Consider the following 27,357-nt stretch of genomic DNA (forward strand, 5'->3'; position numbering starts at 1 on the left):
AAGCGGAGGAGCAGCCAGAGGTTAGTGTGTTGTGTAAGAAATAAAAAAGAGAAACTGGAAAGGAAACATTATAGGTCACAGGTTTCCCATTACTATAAGTGAAGCTGTTTGCATCTATACCACTAGATAAGTGAGCGCAAACAGACTCCAGGTAACCAGGGAAGCTTTGAGTTCTTTGATGTCCTTCTGCCTGATGAACCTCCCCCTCCCACAACTGTTGTGTTAGCGATTGTGTAACTGCTGCCAAAGTTGGTACTTTTCAAGCGACCGCAGCCCTTATTATCAAATCAATAAACAGCAACTTCCACTTTGGGTTAGACATGACTGCCTACAAAAAAGGGAAATAAAGAAAAAGAAAAAGAGGGAGGCAACATCTAAAAGTAGGCATGCTGGTAGTAATGTAAAGTGAACTTCGACATGGCAGGAGCCATGTGTAGGAAAGTGTTGGGCCCTAACTTGAAAAAGTATCACAAAGGTTTTTGATAGTCCTGGGTTGCGACAAGTAGATTGTGCAGGTTGCAATAAGCTAAACAACCATACTTACGGTCAACTGTAAAAGGAAAAGTGTATCCGAAGAACACAGCGCTTCAGGCTGTCAATGTGTGAGACTCTGGACATGTCTGTTAGCCTCGGGGTAAACTGCTGCATTCCACAGTCAAAGTTCCTGGTTGCTTTTCAAGTCCCATTTTAATTGGCTGTGTAGAATAGGATTGTGGTGTCTAGAGAGGCTGTTTCCACAGAGAATGAATGCCTCGGCTTTTGGCGTGGAGACCGTCGTCTCTTTGTAAGGCTTGCAACACGTTCTGTACCACAGTTAATGCTACTGTGCTCAATCACACGGTTCGTCCACCAGTTTTAAAATTCCATTCTCTGAAAGCAAGGTGTTTCACATAGTCATAGATTTGGGAATTTTGGAGTTTGAAAAAGCTGATCAAATTTTAAAGTAAAATTGTATAGTAAAAAAAAATGTGTGTGGTAGTTACTAGAATTCCCAGGCTTTGCAAATGTACACAATTTGATTAGTGTTTTAAGGTATGTTGCATACTGAAACTTTGCTGCACATACTAACTTTGTCATAAATTCTGAATTTGATTAAGTTGATAAAAGAACACATAAACCAGGAGTCAGGGGTTAAAGTCTCACAATTCTGTAACATACTAGTTATTATTATTGGGATTCAACAGTTTAATAAGTAGAGCACAGTGCTTTTCATAACAAAATCTAATGTGACAGTCAACCATACCACCTGCAGTCTCTGTCCTTTGCTGCTGTAGAACCAAAAAATAGCCTTTTATTTGCAATAATTGCACAATTTCGCATTTTGGGCAGCATGGCTTTGACTCTTTGGCATGTTGTTCCCTTTGTTCACATCCAAATATATTTGTGGTGCAAATCCTCCCCTGGCCAAACCCCTTCGTCCACAATAAGCTGTTTGAGACCCCTGCTGTTATCTTACTCCCTGGACATGACGTGTTCTGACAGCCTGTGTGATCAACACAATAGAGTTCCAGTCCAGCAATGAGGTAGGCCGGTCCCCCATCCTGGCAGAGTGGGAGAAGACATGTCACAGTCACAGTTAACTGACTCTTCTTCTGAGGCTCATGCTTGCTTTGGACCCAGAACACAATTCCCTGACAATTAATGGATCTGACAAATTCTTATTCTCAGCAGCTCTGCATACAGTAGGCTCATTTTCCCAGGAGTCACAGTTGGTTTTGGAAGAATATGGTTCCAGGTTTCGAATTTCCAATTTCCACTCTTGTGTCCAAACCAGGGAGGATTGGGCAAGAGCTTACTAGTTTGATAATTAATGGTGCTTATAATTTTATAACTTTAAACTTTGATGTGTTAAGTTATTTATTGCTTCTTACAATAATATGTGGAAGTTAAATCTTCTAGTTATCTTCCCCCCAAAATATTGGATTTCATTAGCTAGATCAGTTACCGTGCCCTTATACAGTTATCCTTTTCATTTATTAAAGAAGTCAGAGGTACTGACATTAAACGATGTACTTTAATGAGTCAAGGCACCTTATAACATAACTTCCTGGGCTTTTACATTTTAACCATAAAATAGGTGATACAGCAGGGTTATCATGTATTGGTCTGTTTTAAAACTTATATTGCTAGTTAATGACATGTTTACTATGATTCTCTGAAAAACAAATATGATTAAAGAATACACTGTTTGACACTGGTAACAATGAAAAAAAAACTTACCTGAGCTGGAAATATACAGTATATAATAGTGGTTAATAAAGAGCTGAGATGCCTTTTTGTCTCTCATGACTAGATAAATGAGTTATTCAGAATGTGTATAAAGAATATCTTCCAGAGGAATCTGTATGCTTTGCTTAGTAGCAAATGGATTTTCTTTGCAGTCCACATGGATATGATTTGTTCTTCTTTACACAAAGGGCAGTGTGGGACCCTTTGCCCAGCCATGTTGTTGAGGCTGATACCTGCTAACTACCAAACTGTTTTATGTATTTAGGTCCTTAACCTTAATGTTCTGCCATGATACTTTTGTTCAGGAATCTTTTTTACCAAAAGTGGACACATTTACTACAGTATGAAGATTTGTGTTTCACAGATGCTGGAGCTACACACTCAAGTAATGAATTGCAAAAAAAAAATATTTGTTCAGTAAGCTTGTGGTTAGATTTGTTATTTCATGGATATAAAAATGAAAGTGATATGTTAAAAATTACACCTCTCTGACAGGCCAAAACATGCTTTACTTTCACTTTTCACTGTCTTTGAACTGCTTCGTCTTATCCAGGACTGGGAAGCATACACAGCACACTGGAATCTTTGTGTTTATAGGATAAAAAGACAGATTTATGGAGCTTAGCACAAGAAACAGATTTAGCTCCTTTTTTTCGAGGAAGAAATCTGCATATTTTGTTTTTCATTTCGGATTTTAGATACACAGTCAGTTATTCAGAAATGTCTTTTAGTTTGCCTTCTGCTCTTTTTAAACACAGTTTGGAAAGACCGTGGTTTACTATGATATTGTAGCATGCAAGTTCAAACTCAGTACATTTCTTAAAATCACACAAGAGAAAACTAAAAACTTTGGAGCACCGACATTTTTTGTAATCGTTTTTTAAATAATGCTGGTGAATAAAAGTCATAACTTAAACAGCTAAGGTGACAAATCTAATCTTCTATTAGGGCCTTTAGACAGCCTTTAGCCTTTGTTACTGTTTAATTGGATTTAAATAGTATTGAGGAAGAAATTTCCTGGAAAAACATATGGATGAATATAAATTTGGCTTCCAAATGTCCCAATCATTGATTTTTCAACAGTGCGCAGGGCCCCCCAAAGATATTATAATGTAGAACTTGTCCCCAATCTCTTATTGTGTGTCTTGTCCATGGATGGCTTTAGTCGCCCTTTTACATGTCGTCTACATTCAATTATTTCACACAAGAATATTCCTTGTTCGCACCTGGTGCTCCTCTGAAATTCCAGTCTTGGCCTTTCACAGCAGTAGTAAGGTGGTGCTGTTTGGCTTATCTCATCGGGCCTAAAAAGATGTTGTTGGTGTTTTGCTGGGAGCCTTCCCTTCCCTGTCATCACTGGATCCTGGCCTTTCTAGATATTATTGAAATGGGGCAGCTTTCTACTGCTTGGATTCATCATGCCAGGGGGATGGTGGAGGCACAGGGTCAGGCCTTTATTGCTTCTATATGATTTCACATCTGGAGTTCTTTGGCAGGAGACTAAGCAGGAGGGAACTAGTGATTGTGGAGATGTGTGTTGGGTGGGGAAAATGCTGCATTTGATTTATGTTCTAGAAAATTAAACAAAATTAAAAATGTTCACCAGATAATATCTCATTGTGTAAGAACCATGATTGTATGATTATGTAAGACAGAGGAAGGATGATATAATGAATCAGTTTGCTTAAAATACAATGAATGTGGATCTTTCTTATGCCAGTTCTACTTAAAACACTGTAAATATGGAAGGCACACAAAAGAATCAGGTCCAAATGTGGACATTTAATTAATTTATGATCCTAAATGCAATTAAGCATCTTAGGAAAAGCAGACAGCAGATAAACTTAAAAATAACAGAATCAGACAAGTTCCTGTCACGTATTAAAATGTGTATATACAGGATAACATTTCTTTAAACTTGGCCATTCCAAAAATGTAGAAGAACTTTTGTCAAAGCCATGTAAATGTTAAAGTGTATTGACTGGTCCAGTGATTAGTAATGTGAAGAGACAGGAGTACACAGTTTTTTTTCTCTGTGCTAATAAACACCAGTTTTATCATGGTTGATGGGAATGTTCTCTAATCTTCACACAGATGAGCTTCCTGAGGTATCGGCAGTGGTAGTAATTTAACGCTTGTACCTTGGAAAGCTGCTGTACTGTAGAGCAGTTCTGATTTAATCCAACCTTTTGGGTTGCAACCTAACCAGTTAAAAGGCGTATATACCCAGTATAATAAGAAATTTACTTAATTTAAGAAATGAGGGATTAAGTCAATTTAATTCATTTTACATCCTTGCATCTAAAAAAATAAGATTAATTAAAGCAATACAGTAGGATTAAAAGAAACAGTCAGACAATCATAGTGCAGTAACACTAGATCCTTTAATATTTAAATAGAGAAATACAACTCTTTTTTTTGGTTTCTGTGGTTTGGAATTGGACAGCGTTAAAATAATGTCTTGTTTGCTATTTAAATTGAAGCCCAATACACTTAGCATTACAACAGTCAGCACAGCTCAATTTGAAAAATTCTGTGGTCTTGCTTGATGGAGCCTAGAGAAGAAATAGCAGGGGGTATATAGGTCAGCACTAAGGTAGGCCTTTACAGTGGTGTTTCACTTCCTTAGAAACTGCTGTTGCTGTATACCTTCTCCAATACATCCAATTCATAAGGATGTTTTTGATAAACCTTTGAAAATAATTAGCACATCAATAAATTGCAGTTTATGGTAACAGCTAAAAAATTGTTCATTTTTGCATATTTTAAATGTTAAATTTGCAAACAATTAAACATATTCTTATTTTCTGTGCAGTATTGTTAATACGCTTCATTTATTATTGTTATTATTAAATATAAACCTATTATTATGTAATTACTTTTAATGACACAAAGGAACAAGTAAAGGTTTATTCCATGCTGAAAAGAGGAAACACTTCGGGCATGAGTTTTAATGATGTATTAATAGTTTTGATGATGTCTAGTGAAATTTTCAAAGCAGGATGACAGCATCTGTAAAGTAATGCTGTCTTAATTGTTAAGAGCTAATCTGTAAAGAAAAATTACACAAGTACCGTTTATCTCCAGTGCCAGCAGAGAACTGAAATATAGACATTTTTAGATGTGTAATTTTCTCATATAGGATACAAAAGAGGTGAAAGACCTTATTAGACTGAATAAAAAGAGCATGATTTATGTTTTCCTGAATGCATTGACCCATGTTTGGTTCTTTTAACATTTTTTGGGTATTATTTTTCTTTCTTTTTCTCTGGTAGCGAACACAGTGGGTCTCTTTGTCTTTCGTCTTGATGCGAGAGTGGAAATGGAGTTTGTTCATAATGGATTATTGATTGGTCTCAGAATAGGCAGCCCCCGAGGCCCTGTCATCACTGGTACTTACTCTCTTCCAAAGCAGAATGCCTGGCTTCACACAGTCAATTCAGGGCTCAGTCTATAGAATATAAGCCTCTAATTGTTAATTCCATTTAGGAGAGTTGCATAAAACAGTGCTCATGCGTTCATATAAATTTAAGGAATTTGCTTGGTTGTGTTTGTTTTTTCCCCCCTTTTTTGTTGAATATACAGTAGTACTTTCTTCTTTGAAAGCTGATCACATTAGGATGGTGGATAGTAACTTAATATAAGACTTTATCTTAAAAGGCTAGTGAATACACAGTCTTGTTTTCCTGATGACTGTGAAAAGAGAGGTGTAGAGGGATCTCTTTTTCCAAAACACATTTACTGTAGGAGTTTCAGCAGCTTTTGATTTGTACACAGTAACAGATAATGTCAGGATATCCTGATTCAAAGGGTGTGATCGCTATTTTCAAGAAAACTTTTTCCTTTTCTATGTGTTGGGCTGAAGATCTCTGTAATAATAGCAAAACAGCATATTATCCCACAATTAGTATTAAACATTTTGTTTTATTTATATATTTACTGGCAGTGTTGTCATAATATAAAAATATTGCATTTTTAAAACTGATGAAGTTGGATCACCACAGACATAGAAACTCTTGTGTTGCTTAAAACCAACGTTAATCTTATTACACATTAATTTGTACAACATGTGACTGCCTAGTAGATGATGAGCTTAACTCTGCATTCTGATCTATTGAGTAACTGAACAGTTTATTAACTTGAACTTTTTTCAAGTTCAGAAAAACAAACAAAAATCGCCTTCATTTTGTAAAGAGACTACACATTTAGTGCCAAAAGCATTCAATAATGCTTAACAATCAAAAAGGTGACCTGAGACCAATTCAGGACATAGTTAGCAGGGCTCCCATTATTAATTCAGAATAATAATTCAGGTTTGAATAGCACTATGTGTACTGATTATGTTTCCATGGCTATTTTTTCAGTTTTAAATGAGAGGGATATCAACAACAGTTTCTAACTGTTATGTAGATCTTTGAAATTCTTCATATTATGGAAAACTTAGATTTGGGAAACGTGTTTAAAAAAGTATTTCATTACTTTTCAGAAGGGAAGTTTATGATTAAATAAATAGTGGGACACCAGCAGTAGTATTTAATTAGATTTAGATTTATACAGCGGTTTAGGATTTAAAAGAAGCGTGATCTATTCTGACATTATGTTACAATGGTTTAAAACACAGGCAGCTTATAAGACTGTCTCTTGGGGATCCCTGTTATGGCTTTTGGGCAGTTTGCCATGGTACTGTGCAATGACCACTCCTTTCCCCCACAGTAGAGCGAGTAGAGGAAAGAAAGATCAGTCTCTACTGTGCAAAATGTATCAAGGTGAATGGGGAGTTTCAAGGTGGACATGTATGTGATTTCCTTGCATCTCCTCTATAGATCTGAATGCTAGGTTACTCCTATCACCCTGGTTCAATGCTTCTCTTTCATTTTGAAGAGGAGCTACCAACAGTGATGAAGGTGTACCAGTTTCATAGCAAGATATGTTGGTGTTAAGTGTGCCCAAGAACTAATGCCTAAGCATCAGGTTCAAAAGGACATGGTGCCTCTAAGACTGTCAGCAGAATGACTTGAAGAATGAGCTACACAGGCAGTAGAACCTTGAAACGTGTATGAATTAGCACAGCTAAGCTCAGTAAAGATATTAGACTGCACACTATAGTATTGGGGACCCAAAATGTGCCCAAGCCTACAGCAGTAGATCCACTCAGAGCAACCTGCTATGGAAGGAAAGCCAGGAGCCAGGAGCAGACTCAATACTGAACTAAAGTCTGTGAGGCCAATCTCTAGCCATGAGTAGGAAGACTAACACTTGCTTCCTTAGGACTCTCAGAAAGACCAGAGGTAGGAGTCAAACCCCTGAACTGGGCAAGGCATTGACCAAGCATGAGCTCAAGCTTGTGCAGTCCCAGTGCTCCCTCAGCTAGGTCTGATTTTCTTTGCTGAAAAGAAGAAGTTGGGAATCATTTGTAGGCTGGCCTGTGGTAAGATGTAGTCAGAGCTCCAGAAAAGCAAGCAAGAGAAATGTCGCACTCCCTTTCCAGATCCATAACTGATCTATTTTGAATAATGCCTCATGCCAGATCATTTGTTGTGATGCGGGATTTATAAAAGCCTCCTCGTCTGCCGCGGCAGTGACACAGTGAAATGCATTATGATCTGCAGTGTGGAAACAGTGACAGGGGCTCAGCGGTGTCTTTGAGCTGGAACTCATCCAAACAATTTATGCAGCAGCATTAACAGTACAATATCAGTTGTGGATTCTATCTTGCAATTAATATCCAAAAATGAAATAAATTGTTTTTTTTGGGGGGTTTAATCTATTCTTAGTATAAAGACAGACTCAGTCATTTAATTGTTTCTCATGACACACATTTTTATGGACCTAATTTTAGTTGTAGTGGTTGTACCCAGTTGTTACAAATGGCAGCATTGTGGCAGGATTCTTTTACAAAAAAAATGACATCAGCTGCCAATTTTCTTCTAAAATAGTTCTGCTAAGACTGTAAATATGAGTAGGAGTCTAAGTTTGTGGGTTTGCTGATCTAATAGACTGTAAGACAGATGTCGCTGAGATCTAACTGGGATCTGGTACAAGATCTGGTGCAGTATCACCCAAATTAGTTTTTCCCCAGATATTACAAAAGGCAGAATTATGTTTCACTTCTGCCTCTGTTTAAACTGTAATCAGTTTTAGTGAAGTGGCTTATGCATGCAAATTTAATGAAAGGAATTTGTGGCTGTCTGGTTTTAAGAATAGTTTTTTTTTCTGTAGAAGATGGGGAACCCTATGATGTAGGTGGTGAGTTTAAGTTTGTACACTGTATTGAGAAACATTAAAAACACAAATTGGTTTTGGAGCTAATGTCATGTTTTGTGTTTTTAATGCCTTCAATATGTGGTAAAAAGAAGATTTGTCAGGACATTAAATTAGTCCAGAAAATAACAGAAGCTGGAATTTTAACAAAATTGTAAATGTTTAATGTTAAACATTATCTCCCACCATTAAAAACACAGTAAGATTTGCATTATATCATTACTGTCTAATTTATGTTAATTCTGCAGTCCACAATATACACACAGAATCTGCTGTAATTATAATCTAGATAAGTGATGGATTTTTTTAGCAATGTTGTATTACACTGTGTATTGATTTAAATCCATTTTACCATGCTCATAAACAGGAAGAAATGCACTGTATATAGAAATTTGCAGTTTTTTTCCTTAGAATTTTCCTTCATTGTTAGGCATAGTACTGATTTATAGTAATGACTAGATTATCGGGTCTTTATTTGGGATGTTGTACAGTATGTACTGGGGTTTCATAGCTTAGATTTGTTCCGGGTCTGACATTTTTTTCAGGTGAATAAATGTTTTTACCTTTGGATTAAATGAACACAGTACAGTGAACTAAAGGTAATAGCTAACAGCAGAAAATAAATAGAATTATCCTCTGTTGATTATACAAAGCAGTTCATAACAGAAATTCCAATGTGCACAATTGCTGTAAAGGTCAGCAAAAACATACTGATACTGTAATAGCATGTTGTTTTGTTTTTTAAAACTGTGATCTTAAATATATTTTATCACATAATTAAATAATTCACAAGCAGAATCTGAGAAGGAGGCTCTCAAACATGGTGTATATGTACTGTATACACATACATACTTGAAAAGCACTTGTTCAAACATGAGCATGGTTCTAGGTCTCTTTTTAGTTGAGTTTAAATTAGGGTTTTACAATCACATTCAATCCAGAGTTTACACTGGATATCTGATCTCATAGCAGGGTTTCAGAATGCAAGTGATAGACTGTATCTATTCCAGTGACCTATACAAGTGTTGTCTCATACTGTTCATGATAATACAAACATATGAGTGATGTTTTATATCACTCATGTAATAAAGTTAGGTTAATCACTGAAATGGTCTAATACCATTATGCTGAGTGAGAAGTGTCAGTGACCAATTTTCTTATGTTGTTCATGTCAAGCATGTCAATCATTACATAAGCACAATATTAGTTTAGAATTCTGTACATTATGTGCTGTCCTGTTTTTCAGTGTTGCCATCAACCTAAAGAACTAGTTGAGATTTGTGAAATGCAAATTCTGTTCGAATGAGATATGCAGCTACAATGTAGTTTGCAAATGGGGACAATGTGTCTGACAGTTTCCCTCCTAAGCTGAGAGAACAATACGTTAAGAAAGTGCTTAGAATCTCAGCTTTGTGTTTCATTGCAGCAGGCATTCATGCTGACATTAATTTTGTTTCCTACACTGATTGGTGAATGTGTTGATTCAGCGAGTTGCATCTGAGGCACTTTGATTTACAGTTCATATAACTCACTTACCTGAGACTCGTAAACTCCCAAGAGAAATAATAAGCCCTTAAATTCTTGGAGAATATTATCCTTTTTTTGTAAATTGTAGCATAGTACACACTGCTCCTTTTTAAAAATAGTTTTATTTCTAAGCACAAGATTCTTCTAATGAACAGTTAATTCTATACGCATTGTATTCTATGCACATTGTATACTGTGTGGTCACAGACATATCACTTGAAACAATATTGTTCGCTATTAATTAATTATTAAACTACCTCTATTTAACTGATCTGTTTTTGAAGTACAGTATATGGAGCACAGATTCATTTTAAAGAAATGTTGCAATGTCTCTGGGTAAAACAACAAATTTTAGCAAGGAAAACCATTGCATTTAGAATTATATATCCCAGAATTCTGTGGAGTCGCAGAGGTACTGTATGTTGATTGAATTCCTTTGTGACTGTACATAATGGACAAGTTTATTGATTCACCGGAATTTGTAAATCAGAATAGTAGTGCACGTATCTACTTATCCAGCTCAGCAGTGAGGCGGTCAGTGTTTGTAGTGGGTATTGGAAATTCTGAGGGGTGCATTGAGATTCTAAAGGGCAGTTTGAGGCCTGGTATGCAGAATTATTTTTGCAGTCACTGTGATAGCATATTCAGGATGATTCTGGCCCCTGGCAGAGGACTAACTGTTTGCAGTCGTTTGTTTCTGTTAAAAGCCTTAGACCAACCCATGCTGCGCTTTTCTCTGAGACAGATAAATCTTATAACGTGTGCTCCTCAGCACAATCAAAACTCTATTAAATGAGAGTGAGCTTTAGCCTTCTCTTTGGGATTTTTATTTCATTCATGCTGCCTTTTTATAAATGAGGATGATGTGCTAAATATGTTCACTTCCTTTCCATGCACACAAATGTAAAAAAAAACTACAGGACAGCCCAAGAAAGGAAACACTGTACTTCTTTTTTTTTTTGGAAATAATAAGTAGTCAGCAATCCTGAGAAGACATGGATTTCAATCTTCGCTGTGGTTTCTGGAAGTATTGTTATGATATTTTTCTTTCTCTTGTTTTTTTACAGGTCTGAGCGTTGAGGATGTGTGCCTGTTGGTGATTCATCCTGACTTGCACAGGGAAAAAAAAGAAGATTGATAATGACATTTCTGAAGAAAATGTCTTTAAAAAATGTATGACTGAAAAAGAAAAAAAAAACATCCGTTGCCTTCCGTGGGGCTACATATATCATTGCAGAAAGCCAGCAGCGCAGTCGCCATGGATCCCAGTGAAAACACTGAGATGATGGAGTACCAGGAGGCCTCCACAGAAGGAAACAAGATGAGCAGGAATGATGCTGAAGAAGACAAGTCTCTGTACTACGCCTGCAACATCTGTGGCAAGAGTTTCCCTTTCCAGAGCTCGCTGTCGCAGCATATGAGGAAGCACACAGGCGACAAGCCTTACAAGTGCCCTTACTGCGACCACAGGGCGTCGCAGAAAGGAAACCTCAAAATCCACATCCGCACGCACAAAATGGGCACCCTGAGCCACGGCCACGATGAGGAGGAGGTTGGAGAGGGTCAGCTGGCTGAGGCCGGCGTCTCCGAAGGCCTGGACGGCTGCACGAGTCCCACCAAGAGCACCTCGGCCTGCAACCGCATCATGAACGGCGCTGCCAAGGATGAGGATGGCAAGATCCTGCTGAGGAGCGTGAAGAAGGAGAAGCTGGCGGGCAGCGCCGGCGAAGGGGGAAAGGGCTCCTCCTTCCAGTGCTCCTTCTGCAAGAGGAGGCTCAGCAACAAGGAAGAGCTGGAGCAGCACGTCCAGGTCTTTCACAAGCCCTATCGGTGCCGACTGTGCAGCTTCAAGGCTCTGAGGGAGGACCAGCTTCTGAGCCACATTGAGAAGGTCCACATCACTGTGGAGGCACCTGTCAGGGAGGCCGTCGAGAGCGAAGCCGTGAAAGGGGAGCAAGGTGCCGGTGAAGGGGACTTCCCCTGTGAGGTGTGCAGCCAGGTCTTCAGCCAGGCATGGTTTCTGAAAGCCCACATGAAGAAGCACGTCGGCACCTTTGACCACGGCTGCCACATCTGCGGCCGCCGGTTCAAGGAGTCCTGGTTCCTCAAGAACCACATGAAGTCCCACGGCCCAAAGACGAGCAGCAAAAGCAAACTGAAGAGCGACCTGGAGCCTGTTACTACCATTAATGATGTAGTTCAAGATGAGATGGCAATGGTGAGTGGGCTGTTTCTCTACGAGCTGTGCCCGAAGTGTGGAAACATATTTCATGACCGGGAGAGCCTGAGAAAGCATGAAAAGGTCCACAGCCACAACAGTGAGACCATCCAGCCGGGTAAGAAAAAACCCAGTAGTGAATCAGAATCCACCACACAAAAATGTTTTTTCATGGAGTGCCTGAATCTCCAACCTTCTGGAGTGATGGAAGAAAGCTCAGACAGGAAATCTGGCAAAAGGATTCCAGAGCTCGATCCAGTGTGTAGCTACCAAGCTTGGCAGCTGGCCACCAAGGGCAAAGTGGCTGAAGTCTCGGAGAATGGCAAGTACTTCGGATGGGATGAAGTGCTGGCTGATGCAGATGTGGCGTACGACCGGGAGAAGGGAGAGTACATTCTTGTGGGGCGGGAGAAAAGGAAGAGGGAGCCGGACTCCCACAGCTCAGGAAGCGGGAAAAGACGATGCAGCACCAACAATCACAGCAGCAGCAGCAGCAGCTGCAGCAGCAGCAGTGGCAGCAGCCACACTCACCAACGAGGAGAGAAGTGTAGCTACGCCTCTCCGGGAGACCTCAGCCCGGAGAGCCTCAGTGACTCTGACTACCGGCCCTCGTCCCGCCAGAGCCGAAGGTCCTCGCAGAACAAGAACACAGAGTGTTTCGAGTGCGGTAAGGTGTTCCGCACCTACCACCAGATGGTGCTGCACTCTCGGGTTCACCGCAAGGAGACCCGGAGCAGCAGTGAGAGTGGGAGGGCCTCACGGGGGGAGCGGTGTGGATCTACCAGCGATGGGGAGTCAGGCTCAGTGAGCCGGCCCAGCTCCCCTGGCTCAGCTTCGATCACCGAGGGCTCACCAGCGTCTGTTGCAGGCGAAGACGGCGCAGAGGACCCCTCAGAAGAGGGGGCACAGCCACTGTCTCCAGGTCAGCAGATGCGTTTCTCAGTCTGTTCATTTTTGAGTAGGGTGTGAGATTTCTAGTTTGTTATTTTGGTTTTTAAATCATTGACACACCTTGCTTACAAAGCTGCCTTTTTAGTACTGGACTATTCAGTTTCCAATCATATTATTGTCTGTTGCCACACAGTGTTAAATATGTATGTTAAAGGCTATGAATTGTTTTTCATTTATGCTAAAATTATATGTGTACTAATATGTTAATGAAGCTTTTACAGCTATTCATTTTTTAGCTATAGATCTTAAATTGCCCCCCTGGGGATGAATAAAGTATTTTGAATTGGTAATTTTGCACAATATTAATGCATTTGAAAAGCTGCTGACACAGAGTATACCTTACAGATGCTGTATACACTGCTGTGCAGAAATCTTAAATATTGTACATTGTTGTACTATTTTGCAGAAACGTTTTTATTGTGATCTTCTACTAAGCTTTTAAGTTTATGGATGCGTAGAGAGCAACAAATGATGTTATACCTGACAATGAGTCAATTCAATTTAATTTAATGACATTTAATTAGTGAATGTGATGGATTAGCTACCACAACACTTCATATCGACTTCTCAAGTGTAGTTTACCTTCAGTTGCTGGGATCGGGATTTTGAAGATTCTGATCGATGTGAATTAAAGATTAATAACTGACAAGCTTGGTTTCGTCTTGCCTGAACTGAGATGGATTAATAACAACCAGAGTTATTAAAGGGGCTAAAAAGTAACAATAACTATATTTTTCTGTAATCTGACATCTTAAATTTAATTTTTATGATAGCAGTTCTCACAGATTTGGGAACAAACAGGTGAACCACTGTATAATTAAAGAACTGAGTTTCCCAGAAAGGTTGACGCTTCTTTTCAGGGGAGTCCAAAGAAAATGAATATGAAAGTAGTATCAAACGGTAGTATCAAAATCACATGTACATCAAGTGACCAATGGCTTTGTAGCTAAATGGCTATTTTATTCCATTCACATGTCTGTAGCAGGTTATCAGAGCATTGACACTGAATCCCAAATATGTGACACATGCATAGCAAGAAAAACACTGTACTAAAAATACTCGCACTCGGCAATGGAGCCTTGTAAGGCTTGCTTAATTGAAGGACTCTAAATGTGAGTGCTTCTGTATCGAGCAGCTTCTGAGACATTCATTAGAATTGCAAAGCCAGCATACGAAGTGGATGGTTTTTATAACGAAGTCTGTGCAACATAATACAAGGGTCTTTTATGTAGTACTAGCAATTATGAATACTAGCAATTATGCTCAGCTGAATTGTTGGAATTTGCATTATATTTGTAGCCCTTGATATCAAGATGTAGACAGGCATGAAAAACATTCTACAAACCTAATTAGTACCATTAGCTTGTGAAAGAAGTAGAAAGAATAACTGTATTATTCATGTATTCCAGGAAACAGTAATATTGACATTCACCGTGAAGGGCAAGGTGGTTGGGTAACTTTTTTAATCCTCATGGGGTTTTTAATATTTTTATTCCACAATGTATTTTCAGAGTTTAAATCAAGTCTCTAAGCTTAATGGCACATGTTTATCAAAGACAATGTCTATTTCAATGACATCTGAATACCCAGTTCTTGTTCTGTGCAATTGATAGATTTACATCTGCATCTGGTTGCTTGTGAAATGCCTTTTGTCAGTTCTCTCTCCTGAAGTGAATGCAATGTTTTGAACAGTGGAAGCAGGAGACACCCAGTGGTGAAACATGACACAGCAGACTGTGGATTCAGTGTTCATGAAACAGATCTAGACAATGTACTGAGAGCCAGCTGCACGTTGGGATATTCATAAAACCTCCTTTATTTCAGTGTTCGTTGTTTTCACTCTCGCTCTTTTTACAGTAAGTGTGCAGGTCAAAGATAGATCTAAGATTATTTCTTTTACATTATGAGAAGTAATTGACCCAGGATATGAAAGGACAGATAAAGAGAACTACTGTTGTCAGCTTCTTCAATAAATTTCACTCCATCTCTGTCATATTGTGTGGTACTCGCTGGTCTTCCTAATTCCTGTGCAAAAGAGTCTGTTGTTGGATTTACTAAGACTGTATGTGGGAGGTATGGTGGTGCAGTGGTTAATGTGTCTGCCTCACAGCACTGGGGCCCTGGGGTTGAGATGCTGGGATAGGCTCCAGCTCCCCCATGACCCAGAACGGGATGAAGCAGTTAGAAAATGGATGGATGAGTTGTATGGTATACTGTATGTTGATTGTCTGTAACTGTGCTGAAATTCCCTTTTTAAAATGGTTCCTTGGCGGCTAACCCTACCTACAAACACACTTTCTGCTGTCAGCTTTTAGAACTGTTCAACGTCTCTTTCTGGAAAAAAACAACAACTTTTCACTCACACCACTTGATGTACAGGAGGGAACTAAAAAGGGCAAGTGATGCAGAGTCTTGATTAAAACTGAGCTCCCCACTGAGCTGCGAGACTGTCCAGTTGTCAATGTTTCACTTAGTATTAGCAGTGGGTTTCTGTATGTACGTCTGTGTCAGGCCCTGCATGTCATTCAGGCTGTTATCAGTCGGTGCTGTTTATGTCTGTTCTGTTGTAGCAGAGCTAGGAGACACATTTATTTTGTGTTTCATTCGTGATGACTCTCCACCTAGCCAGGTCAAAATCTCACCTCCAATATATTGAAGTACTGTAATCTGCCCTACAAAAAAAAAAAAGTTGGATTGGTGCACACCAAATTGTCAGTTTTTTTAAATGGGAACAGTTTGGCTCGTGCAGTTCATTTAAAAGAAATAGAGCTTGTACCCCTCTGAAAGTTGTTTCTAAGCCATTGTTCACCTGTGCAGTTGCTAATATAGTAAATATGAAACAGTTCCACTGTTGAAGCAATTCCACTGAAATATAACTGGTGGAGAAAAAGAGCTTCAAGTGCACTTGGAAACCTATTTCTACACTTTTTGTCGCAGGGAGCCACCACTCTAAAGGGATAAAGCTTCATATACAAAAAATCCATTAATCTAAGGCATGGACATTGTGAAACAGGTGGAATTTGTCTCCTTTTTGGACAGCTAGACCTGAGGCCGATGCTGTGACCTCTACTTTCCTTGGCCTGACCCCAGTCCTTGCACAGACTTGATATTCTGTTATTATGCATATCACGTTTCTAAAAACTCTTCAGTTCACTTTTTAAAATTTCTTATCATTGATGTGCAAGACAGGCTTTTCTGATATGCTTGTCATATAATGTTCCTCATGTACAGTATATTTGCCCCCCAGGTTCCAGTTCACTCACAACTGGGTTTCTGGTTTATGCTAGGTGTAAATATGTATATAGCAGATACTGTAGGCACATGCAGTGTTCTGACTGCTATTTTATACAATGAAAAAGAAATGATAAATTATAAATTCATAGTAATCTGTATTGTACCGTGGTCACAGTGGTATGACCATGGTGGTTAATATAAAAATATTCTGAAAACCTTATCATAAAATGTACACAGTGTCAATATAATACAACTGAAAATAATATTGAAATGAGGTGAAGAATATTAAATGTCATTCCTGTGTCATTCCCTTTGCCTTATCCTGCCTTGTATGTAGAGGACAATATTATACAACTGAAAATGTTTTAAAAACAATAGCAAAACAAATAATAATTCAGCTGACAAAGATGTTTGAAATCCAATATATTTTTCCTCTTACTGTGGGCAAAATGCCCGTTTTAATGAAAATGAATTAGAGGGGAAAGTTTGCACATGGTTAGCCCACAGTGGAAAATTGCACGCTGCATTTTTCAAAAAAACACTTTTCCTGGATGTTTCATTTACAACAGGAGTCACTTAAATGATCTTTAAAGAAGGAAGATGCAGTAGATACTGATCATCTATTGCCATTCATTATAAAGAGTATTTTCAATAGCCTATTGATTGAGAGGTTTTAAATTTAATCATCATGCCATTAAACCAAGCAATCTCCAGACCAGATATCCTGCTGAAGAGTCTCATACAAACAAACTTGTACATATTTTAGATGAAATAGTGAATAATAATTAAAAGAGATTTTCAGATCCAGAGATTTTTTTTCCAGTCAAATGTTGCCTAGGAAATACTACATTGCAGGACTTTGTGAGTTCTGAGCTGGTGACTTGAGTAAAACTGAGAAGAAAAAAGAGTAGTGTTTCCTTGGTATTGTGGTGCTCCATGTTCTGGTGGTGTGAAGTGTGTTGAACAGCCTTTTCTTAAACCTGGTGGGTGCTGACATGCCACCACTGTTCAAAATCAAGGCAAGTGACAACTTGAATAACTCTGTCTACAGTAACTCGGAGGTGATGAACAATACTGTGTCATTCTGCATTATACCACTGTATAAGAGTTTAGGTCCTACATGTTTCATAGATTGTTTATCTTGAAATGCTTATTACTAGATTCAGGCTGGGATGGACAGGTTGCTGCTGTAATTAATGTCAGGGACTAGTAGGGGGTGCTGTTTTCCATTAAATAATGCCCCAGAATGGAGACACTGTATTATAGGAGGCACTGTCCTTTGAATGAGCTGTTAATATTGAAAATGTTATGATTTTGAATATTGTGAATATTAAATGACTACTTGGTGATCACATGGCACTGTTCATAGGATTAGGAGTGTTAACCCAGGTGTCGAGCTAAATCCCATTCTGGGCTTGAACAGTCTGCCTCAATTAATTTAGGTCTCCCTGTGGTGGAGTGGGGCTGCTGGTACACTTCAGTGCTGGGTGAAATGGGCCACCTCCTTTGTGAAGAAGTATTTTGGAATCCTTTGGGATGAGAATTCTGAATCTCAGAAATTCTTAGTCTTTTCAGAAGGTGGAGGATAATAATCATTTCTTCGACACACCATCTATTACTAACAGCAATGAACAATATTGTTCTGCATTACCTTAGTCTGGCTCAAATTGTGTAAATTAATTCTGAACCAGTTGTTTTGAACAAACTGTGTTGGCTTACATCAAAGTAAGAATGCTCAAATAATATTAAATTGCACATCATTATGTCGGTGAATAATAAGTAATTTTTTACTTTTCAGTAAGGCCATTGGTACAAATAGACTTGCTAAAAAGGCCAAGTAAATAATAATCCACTGACTTTATACAGATCTGTTGGGTTGTTATTGCATTTCTGTTCTGTCCTGTAGTGCAATTTTAAAAGTTGATCAGACATAATTCGATTGATGTCCCAAACATGAAACAAACTACAAACGTGATCGTGTTCCTCAGTTTATTGTTTTCTACTTTGGGACTAATAAAAATATATATGTCTGGATTATGCACATATGTTTCTAGAATTATACAATGTGTATTGTCACTGTATATTTGTCGCTGTTATTTGACAGTGTCTTTCACAGAATAATTAGAAGATACTGTCTTAATGCATAGACAGATGAAAGGCTTTATGCTGTTTTTCTGTAGTCAAATATTTTCAAATCAAAATCCTCAGGCTGAGGTCTTTGCGTGTTTAGTTTTAATAAAAGATAAGAAATGCATTTACCCAGACAAAAGCCATCATTTGCGCTTTTCAGCGAGAGTTAATTGTATGTTGTAAGTGTTAAAAAGGGCTATTTACAGTGCTTACAATTGAAAGAACAATGATATGCACATCGCTGTCTGCTGAAAACTCACATTAAGTAAGCCCACTGCTTGTGTCTAAATCCAGAGCAGATGATACTGAAGAGCTCTGCTTCTCAGGTTTAATATTAAAGGATGTGTTATTTATACTGAGCTTTTCAGTTGAACCACGGGGGCACAAGATGAATTTAGAAATCCATTTATGCCTTTTGACTGTTGATTAAGTTGTTCCAGCTTTACAAAGCAACGTGAAAGTGACAGTAAATTACAGGGAGGGAGAAATTCTGTCACTTTCCTACTGTGGGGTATTTTCTTTCTTTGGTGTTCATCGACATTTTAGTCATGATGGGACAAATAATCTCCTTAAGCATACAGCTAAGGTGTTAAACCGTTTCTTGGCAAGTCTGACAACAAAAACATGGATGTACAGCTAGTGCAGATACACAATAGGCAGCGGTCTCAGGACTTTGTACCAAGCAAGACCTGAACTTGGTGTTTCAGGTCACTTTATTTGAATATGCAGGATTTTGTTTAATTTTAGGAATAAAATTGTGTACAGCATATAACTGTAAGTGCCCGTAAATTAACACAACCCCTTAGATAGCATGTGGTGTCCTTATCAGTGGGACACAAAATATTGCTTCACTTGGCAGAATTAGTGTGCTGTAACTGTGTTCATAACATCCAAATATACCCTTCTTGTGTTAGATTAGTGAGCACAGACAATGCCAGTTGGAATAATTTCTATTGCACTGTTGGATAGAGTGTATGTCAATCTTCCAAATGTATATTGTAATTAATCTCATTTTAAGATAATGATATTTATTTGCAATCAGCTTTGCATTAGAAAATACCTAAACACCAATATTGCAAAACTTGAACAGCCTACGAACTGCGTCAGACCAACCAAACTGTAGGTGTAATCTGACGACTGGACAGGATAACCCATTGCTTTTAATTGTAATGCACTTCAGAGAATGAATGATCATTATAACTTTCCATGGGGTCTATAAGATATACTCCCTTTTTCTCAGCAGTGTACATGTTTGAATCACCAAGGGAGGCAATGCTGAAGAATGTATAGGTTCCGTCACCACATTATAGAAAAGACACTGCTGATCTGAAATCCATCCAGTGACGAGCAACCAGACAGATTCCAGGGATTAAAGCAGTGGCCTACACCGACAGGCTGGAGGAACTGAACATTTGTAGTCATGAACAAGAGAAGACTATGAGGGCACCTGATTATTAATGCAAGTATTAAAATCTGCAAAGGCATTCAACCCAGCAGACGTTTTCAGAATACAAACAGTGGAACACAAATTGTGCATTTGAAGCCAAGAACAGGCAGTACATCTTTACCCAATGGGTTGTGGGAGTCTGGGATGAGCTACCCAGTCATGTTGTTGAATCCTTACTCTGGCATCTTTCTAGAAACAGCTGGATGACATCCTTAGATCAATTAGCTAGCAATTACCAAACAAGCTAGATAGTCTAAGTGGCCTCCTCTTGTTTGAAACCATTCCCAGGAAAGCGTAGTGATACAGCACTGTTCAGCAATTTGTCTGTTGTGAACCTAAAATTATTTCTCCATTGACTTTTCAAGGGACTTGGTAAAGTGACAGTTATCTGCTTAGGATACTTGCAAGCTTCTGTTTGATGCCCTTTTGAAACACAGCTCGGTCTCAGTATTAGCTGCTACAGCTTAACTAAAAGCACCCAAATTAAAAACAGATGGTAGTCTGCTTGGTTACTGAAAAATTCTGCAGAGTTGTTTCCCATCTGTTACAGTAGAAAAAAAAGGCGTAGAGATTTGTAGTATTTAAATAGCTATATTCCTGAAGGACTCAGTAAGTGTAGAAAGCCCTGTTCCCAGGCCCTGTTTTACAGTAAATGTGAGTGTCATGCATTCTTCTGATGCTCTTTAGCAGCTGTTCTTCACTTTCACAGACAAAATGATATAGATCGCCGTCATGTGGTAAATAACGGCACTGCTCCGTTTAGTCTTGATCCGTATTTCAGCGGCCAGACTCTTTCGTCTCATTCAGTGAAAAACTGCTGGCGCGCGGAATATTTAAGAATATGTTAATAGTATCTAATGTCCCCATGAAGTCCATAGAGGGGAAAATTGCCATTGAAAGAGCTAAAACTGAAGACATTTGAATTTAAATTGTATTGTACTGGAATACAGAAGAAGAAGATAAACACGCTCTTTAATTCAGTTTAAATCTGTTTTCACTGCTGAGAATGCATGTTGGTTAATTTATTGTAAATGAATAAACGCCTATTAAGACTATCGGTTTTTCAGACATACTATCATAAAGTGTTAATTCTACAATAGAAAGTGATTTCTGACCATCCATAGAGTAATCAAAATCAAATGTATCTTTTTTTCTCCTGGAAATTAGTTTCAACTATAATATTTTTTATGCATGCTTTATTGCATTACCGAACCATTGTGTGAAAGGAACAGACTTGGATCTCTTAGAAAACTTCACTATCAGTGGGAACTATATATACAAATAAAATGTGTTTCTTCTTGTACGAAGATGTTTAACAACAAGATACTAAGTATCTTAAGATTTTAATCAACTTTCCAAGAACAGAAGGGAGATACGGTGTAATGCTACCATCTGCTGGCCATGATTCAGCATCACATTTTATTAGAACTGAGGTTCAGTATCAGATGTAAACTACACTTGGTCACTGTACAGGTTCGGTTAATTAGGTTACCGTTACTTTTTAAATTACCAAACTTCCCTTATAACTGTTAGGACCCCTCAAAATTATTTTGTGATTTTTATTAGTGAGGAATTCATAAACCGTTGTGTAGCCAACTCATATCGGAAAACACTGCGGTTAAAAGTAGTATTTTCAAACAAAATCAAATAAAGAAAAGAAAGTTTCCCAAATCGAATTACAGTGCACTCCTTAAACTGTTCACACTAATCTTTAAAATAGGCACGTCCAAGAAAAGACAGAAATGCTGCCGTAATGCCGTAAAGAACTGCAGTTTATTTAAAGTGCAGAGAACACAAAATGAAAACCTAGCTCCATTTTGAGCGGCTAGTTAACTTCTTTACATCCCTGTCTATCAAAACCGGAAGCTTAACTGTTTACCATTTTCAAATTTTTGTCTCTAACAAACTCTTTACATAATTGTTTCAAGAATAAGTTTCTCTTTGAACAAGTTTACAGTTTCTCAGTCTCTCTCAAATGATGACGCTGTGCACAGAGGACCGACTCTTTATCCCTCTGACAACAGAGCAAACTCAGTCTTGAAAGCCCTTACTTCCTTCTTTTTAAACTATCACCTGACCAGTTGTCTCACAGTAACTGGTCAGGTGACTGAGGCCAGACGCTTTTTGGGGAATGTAGTCCAGACAAGGTTTTCCATCTTGTCTGAACCTTTTGTATCATCACAGTGGAAATTACTTTCAGAATTGTCACCATATAACCTATTGTAGTATTTTGGATATGAAATGTTCAAAATGAAATGAAAATGTAAATGTTAATTTTTAAATTCCCTTGTTGTGTTCCCAGTAATTATGAGAATTTTAGGAGCTATATTTGGCTTCTTCTTCAATGCTCTGTCAAAAACAGACACCAGCCTCCCCCTCCCTACTGACCCTGACACAATTGTTTTATTTTTGTACTTGAGAGTAATGAAATTTTCACTCTCATTCTATTGTTCTCTTTTTATTTACTGTTCCGTACTGCACTGAAATGAAACTCCGTGAGTTGAAAATAGGCAATTCTAAAGTATATTCCAGTTGCTGTTAACAGTTGCTTTATGAAGATTTCCTCACCTGTTCTCAAAAAGCCCCTTTTCTCAGGAGTTACAGTACTGTCAGTGCTGTACCTGTTCCGTCATTAATACCCGTACACACATAGCTTCATGTTTGGAGAGCATGGAGCAAAGTGTGTGACCCAGAGGTCTGCCTTAAGCCAGTCTCCTGTGTTACATTGCTCTGAGTCCAACAGATTTTGAAATATTTGATTGTAGTACTTTAGAGCTCTCTGCTTGACTCTAAAGTCCTTGGGATAGCAGTTAAACAGTACTTTAAATTAGGTCCAGGAAACAATGCAAAGTTATTGTACATAAAAGCTGATCATATTGAATGCATATGAACTTGTATCAATATTTTGTATTATTTTTCTTGCTGAAGTTTTTATGAAGTGTAACTGCAGTTTAGAGTGACTAACACTTCCAACAAGGAGAGTTTTTACATTTTCTTAAGAAGAAGGCTGAGTCTTTCCTACCTAGACATCAGAGACATGGTATTCCAAACAAGATAGGATGTACATGTACTGTAACATGCTTATCTGAACTCCAAGTCTCACATTGTCATAACATGATTTATTGATGGGCAATGAAGAGAGTGAATAAAGGTGACATAATTTGCAGCAGACAAAATCAATTGCCAAAACTTGAGACACATACATTTTAAATTAAATGGAAATATTGTAACAATACAGTAAATATTGTCAATAGCAACGTCATGTTTTGTTGTATCACCTGTGATATCCTAATCAGGAGTGTTTGTGAATGTTGTTAGTCTATGTATTGTCCATGTTATCAATCTCCTCTAAGTTCAGGTTTAAATAGCAGCAAGTGAGTGTGTAATTTGCTGGGTCTGAGAATGTTTTTCTGCTGGTTTCTGAAAGGTGGACAGGTTTCAGTTCCTTTAGCGGCAGATAGGGAAATTAACATGGCCTAAAGCTGTGATCTCAATACATAATATTCTACTATATATCATGCTATATTAGCAAACAGTACAAAACAATGGGATAGTTTTATATGGACGATGTTTGGAGAGTCATTGAGAAGCTTAAAAAGGAAATCACAATTTAATGTGTTTTGTGAAACTGTATTAATTTATATGCATGCATACACATATGCACACAGGGTCAATATGTTGATTCTTGTGCCTCTGTGTCTTTTACAGATGAAAAGCCATACACTTGCAGCCACTGTGATTTTACTACTACGGAATCCTCCTTATTTATGTCACACATGAAAGATCAGCATGTGGCCAGCCGGCCCTTCGTGAATGAGCTCGCCATTTCAGAAGTGGAACCCAGTCATGGCTCTTCGCCACAGAGCAAGCTGCGTGACCAGGGAGAGAATGGAAGGTGTTCCAAAATGAGTTCCAAGATTGCCCAGCAGCCCTGTGACCCATCGGACTTCTACAAATGCCTCAAGGAGGCAGTGACTGATCCCAGGCCAGGTCAGGCTGAGTTCAGGAGAAGTGCTGGTCAGAGGTCATCAGAGAAGCCACCTGTCGAAGGAGGCAAGTCATCAGGGCATGAGAAAGAGAGTGGACTACAAGACGAGAATGACACCACCCCTTTAAATCTCTCTACATGCTCCAAACCTCAGAGCAGCAGCGACAGCGTCACAGAGGACCTATCTACCTCACCTGCGGAGAATGCTTTGGTTAGGCACCAGTGTTTGTACTGTCCTCACACTACCTGTTACCCAGAGGTCCTGTGGATGCACCAAAGAATTTCACACAAGATTAGCAGCAATGAAATGGCTCCAAAGTGGGTCCAGAAAAATGGCTTCAAAGGCCCCAAGGAGAGTTTAGCTTTCTTGAGCCAGCGGAGACGCACGGGGCCTCCTCCAGTGTTAGATGGGAAAGAATGCCAGCCTCTTCCAGGTCCCAGAATCACCCGCACACGGCCTCCGCAGCAAAGTGGCTCCCAAACACCAAAGGACAGGGCCTGCTCCAGCCAGCCCAGCACATCCCAAGGCCGAGATTCCTGTACCGCAGATAAAGCAGGCCCCAACGTCTCAGGCCTACATCATATCAAAAAACACAAACCCGGCAACCCCCAGGGCAACTGCAGCAAGCATGGCGAGGCAGGGCACGTCCGGCCCAAGGTGGACATTTATCCCAAAGTCGCGCCTGCCGGAGCCTTTGAAAAGAATGTCGGGGCGCCTCAGCGGCCTCCGGGAAACCAGAAGTCTGGAGGCAGGCATATGGAGAAATACCTGCTCCCACCAGAAGGACTGGGTTTCATGCTCTCTACCAAGCATGGCCTGTCTGAGCACACGAAGGCCAAAGCCTTCTCCACACAGCCCCCGTCGTATCACTCCCCTTTAAAAGGTCAGCAGAAGAACAGGCAAGACATCACCCCAGTTACATCTACACAGCGAGACCCGAGGGGGGATGCCCGTGCCATAGAAGGCTACAGTACGAGTGGACGAATGCTGGGCGGCTCGCAGACACACAGTGGTGCTGCACCAGGATCTCCCTCCCTGCAAATCCTGATGAAGCAGGAGCAGCTGTCAGAAGGACCAGAGACATCTGTGGACATCCTGAGTTTCCTGAAGAACTGCAACACTCACGACCTAGCCACCCTCTACCATCGCTGGGGCTCCAACAATCCCATGCTGGACCAGACAGGTAAGGTGGAACATTAGCCGGCTTTGATTGCTTGTCCTCCATAAGTCTCCTTAAAAACACCACAGGATGAATCTTCTGGGTTGTGCACAGATCTCTGTGCTCATGCCAGGACTAATCGTAACCTGAAGTGTTAACCCTGAGCCGAAAACAGAGTTGTAACCTTCACCCCAATTCAGCTGGAGCCAGTGAACAGTCGCACACAGAATGTTTTTATTTGGACAGCTGGCTAACCAAATGCCATTTAACACTTGTGTCCCGTCAAAATAAGCACAGGTGGAGGGAGTCAGGGTCATGGCAGTAGTCTCAATAGCTAACAGTTTGTTGTCTGCTAACATATATATCCTGATACTGTATATGTATTGACCTCTGATTCTTAGAACAAGGTGCAAATATGGTCAGGGAGTGCAGCAGGTAGTGAAAAGCGATTTTAATTTTAAGTACATTCGGACATAGATGTGAAATGAAGCGGGGAAGAGCTCATTTGAACTTCTTATTGGCAAAATAGGTTTCTCTGTTGTCACCTTTATTATTAAAGTGACAATGTGAAATACATAGGCTAGTTTTTCTAGTTGTCCATGTGTATATGTATAAGAGGGTGCAATTTCACAATATGTAACAATGAAGAATAATATTTATGCAGTTGCATCTTTTTATAGATTAGGAATCTCCAGTTATGTGGAATTGCCAGCTGTCTAAGGCTTGAACAGTGGCAGGTAGGGCATGTGACAGGAGATGTGCCGCTGATTGAAAGAGTGACTCACTAACGCTTCTCTGGTTGGGGAATCCCAGTTGTGGTGAGCTAGTGGTATGACCAAGGGTCCGCGACTCTGTCAGTGCAGCCTGGTTGTGTAACGAACAGTTCTTTCCGGACCCTATGCGGATGACACAATCCGACGGAGTGGGGAAACACTAGGGAAATGTCATGCAGGAATACGGGGCAGAAGACAGGGGGGCGTGTCCAAGGTGCGCTGGTGCACGGGGGAGGTGTGGCCGAGGCGAACAATCCCAAAGAGTAATCCATAGAGTATCCAAAAACACACGAGAAAGTACAAAACCAGGAGATCCATCAAAACACAAAGTTAAAACCACGAAGGCCGGGTCGGAACCGGCGGACAGGAACGGGAACGGAGGTTAAAACCTTAACGGGACCAGGCGCTTCCAGGTCCCGGACTCGCACGATACGGAAATCAGATGCAGAGCCCGGATGAGCATCAGCGCCTGGCTTTTAAGGTGGGCTGGGAATAGGGAGCAGGTGCAGAGAATTAAGTCTTAAGTAAAAGGGCTGGAGCACCCTTAAGGAGGGGGAACTAATATTGTGACAGGTTGGTAACGCCTATGTGGTGTCACAAATGCAGGTGGGCAAGGAGGTGTAGGCAGAGGATCCGAAAACTTGTCACACAGAGAACACAGCAAGCCCTGCCTTCTACTGGCACAGTCAGTTCCCCGACTGGAGCCACACAGTCGGGAGTCACTGGAAAAGCCACTCCATTAAAATCCTGTAACAAGCCACTGCCGTGTGAAATCCATCTGGATGATGAACTGTCGAGGAAGCTGTCAAGGTCTTGTTCACACATTTTGCTTTTCAAAACTGACAGCTGTGAGTCGGGCATTTTCTGTTAGACCAGAAGTTTGCCCATTTGTATCAAAGTAACTGACATACACCAAACTGCTCTTTCTTTCATACCTTCGGTCATTAGAGCTCTTTGCACTGTGTCAAGTACTTGCTGTAGGTTTGACAGGTCACTTTCGGCCTCTATTTTTCTTTAGGTCCAAGGTGTCAGAGCTGACCCTGCTGATTTTGCTCCGGTCTCAGTAATTAATTTATAAAGCTGTATTAACTCAGAAGTCACAAAATGTGGAGCACAGTAGAATGAAAGATACAACAATTCATTTTCTGTGCCCACTTAATCAGGGAAGTTTGGAGCACTGTTCCTTTTTTGACACCGTTTTGTCTCACCTGCTGAGCTGCGAAGTACAGGGTATGTGGTATATATGGAGTGACTCTCTCCTTACCTCTTGTTTCCTTTGGTGTTTGTTTTGCTCTCATTGGTAAAAGGACTTTCATTAGTCTCAGTGGTTAATTCTTCTCTGGTCTTCTCTGTTTGTAATTTGGATGGATTAAGGTTTTGCGTTTTAACTCTGGTCACAAATGCATCCATATTGTGTCACACTAGCCCTGTTTGTTCAC

The 27,357-nt window shown here is 39.6% G+C and overlaps 1 protein-coding gene across 4 annotated transcripts in view; it reads left to right on the forward strand.

Moving 5' to 3' along the window:
- znf516 (zinc finger protein 516) overlaps positions 1 to 27,357 on the forward strand; it is a 67,922-nt gene that overhangs the window by 32,690 nt on the left and 7,875 nt on the right. For all 4 annotated transcript variants that reach the window (XM_069194973.1, XM_015357154.2, XM_006635668.3 and 1 more), the window contains exons 2-3: positions 11,085 to 13,157; positions 23,706 to 25,169. In XM_069194973.1, coding sequence (XP_069051074.1) covers positions 11,276 to 13,157; positions 23,706 to 25,169 — 3,346 coding nt within the window. In that variant the 5' untranslated portion in view covers positions 11,085 to 11,275. The remainder of the gene's footprint in view (positions 1 to 11,084; positions 13,158 to 23,705; positions 25,170 to 27,357) is intronic.

This window comes from Lepisosteus oculatus, chromosome 10 (genome assembly GCF_040954835.1).
Source record: "Lepisosteus oculatus isolate fLepOcu1 chromosome 10, fLepOcu1.hap2, whole genome shotgun sequence".
Lineage (NCBI taxonomy): Eukaryota > Metazoa > Chordata > Actinopteri > Semionotiformes > Lepisosteidae > Lepisosteus > Lepisosteus oculatus.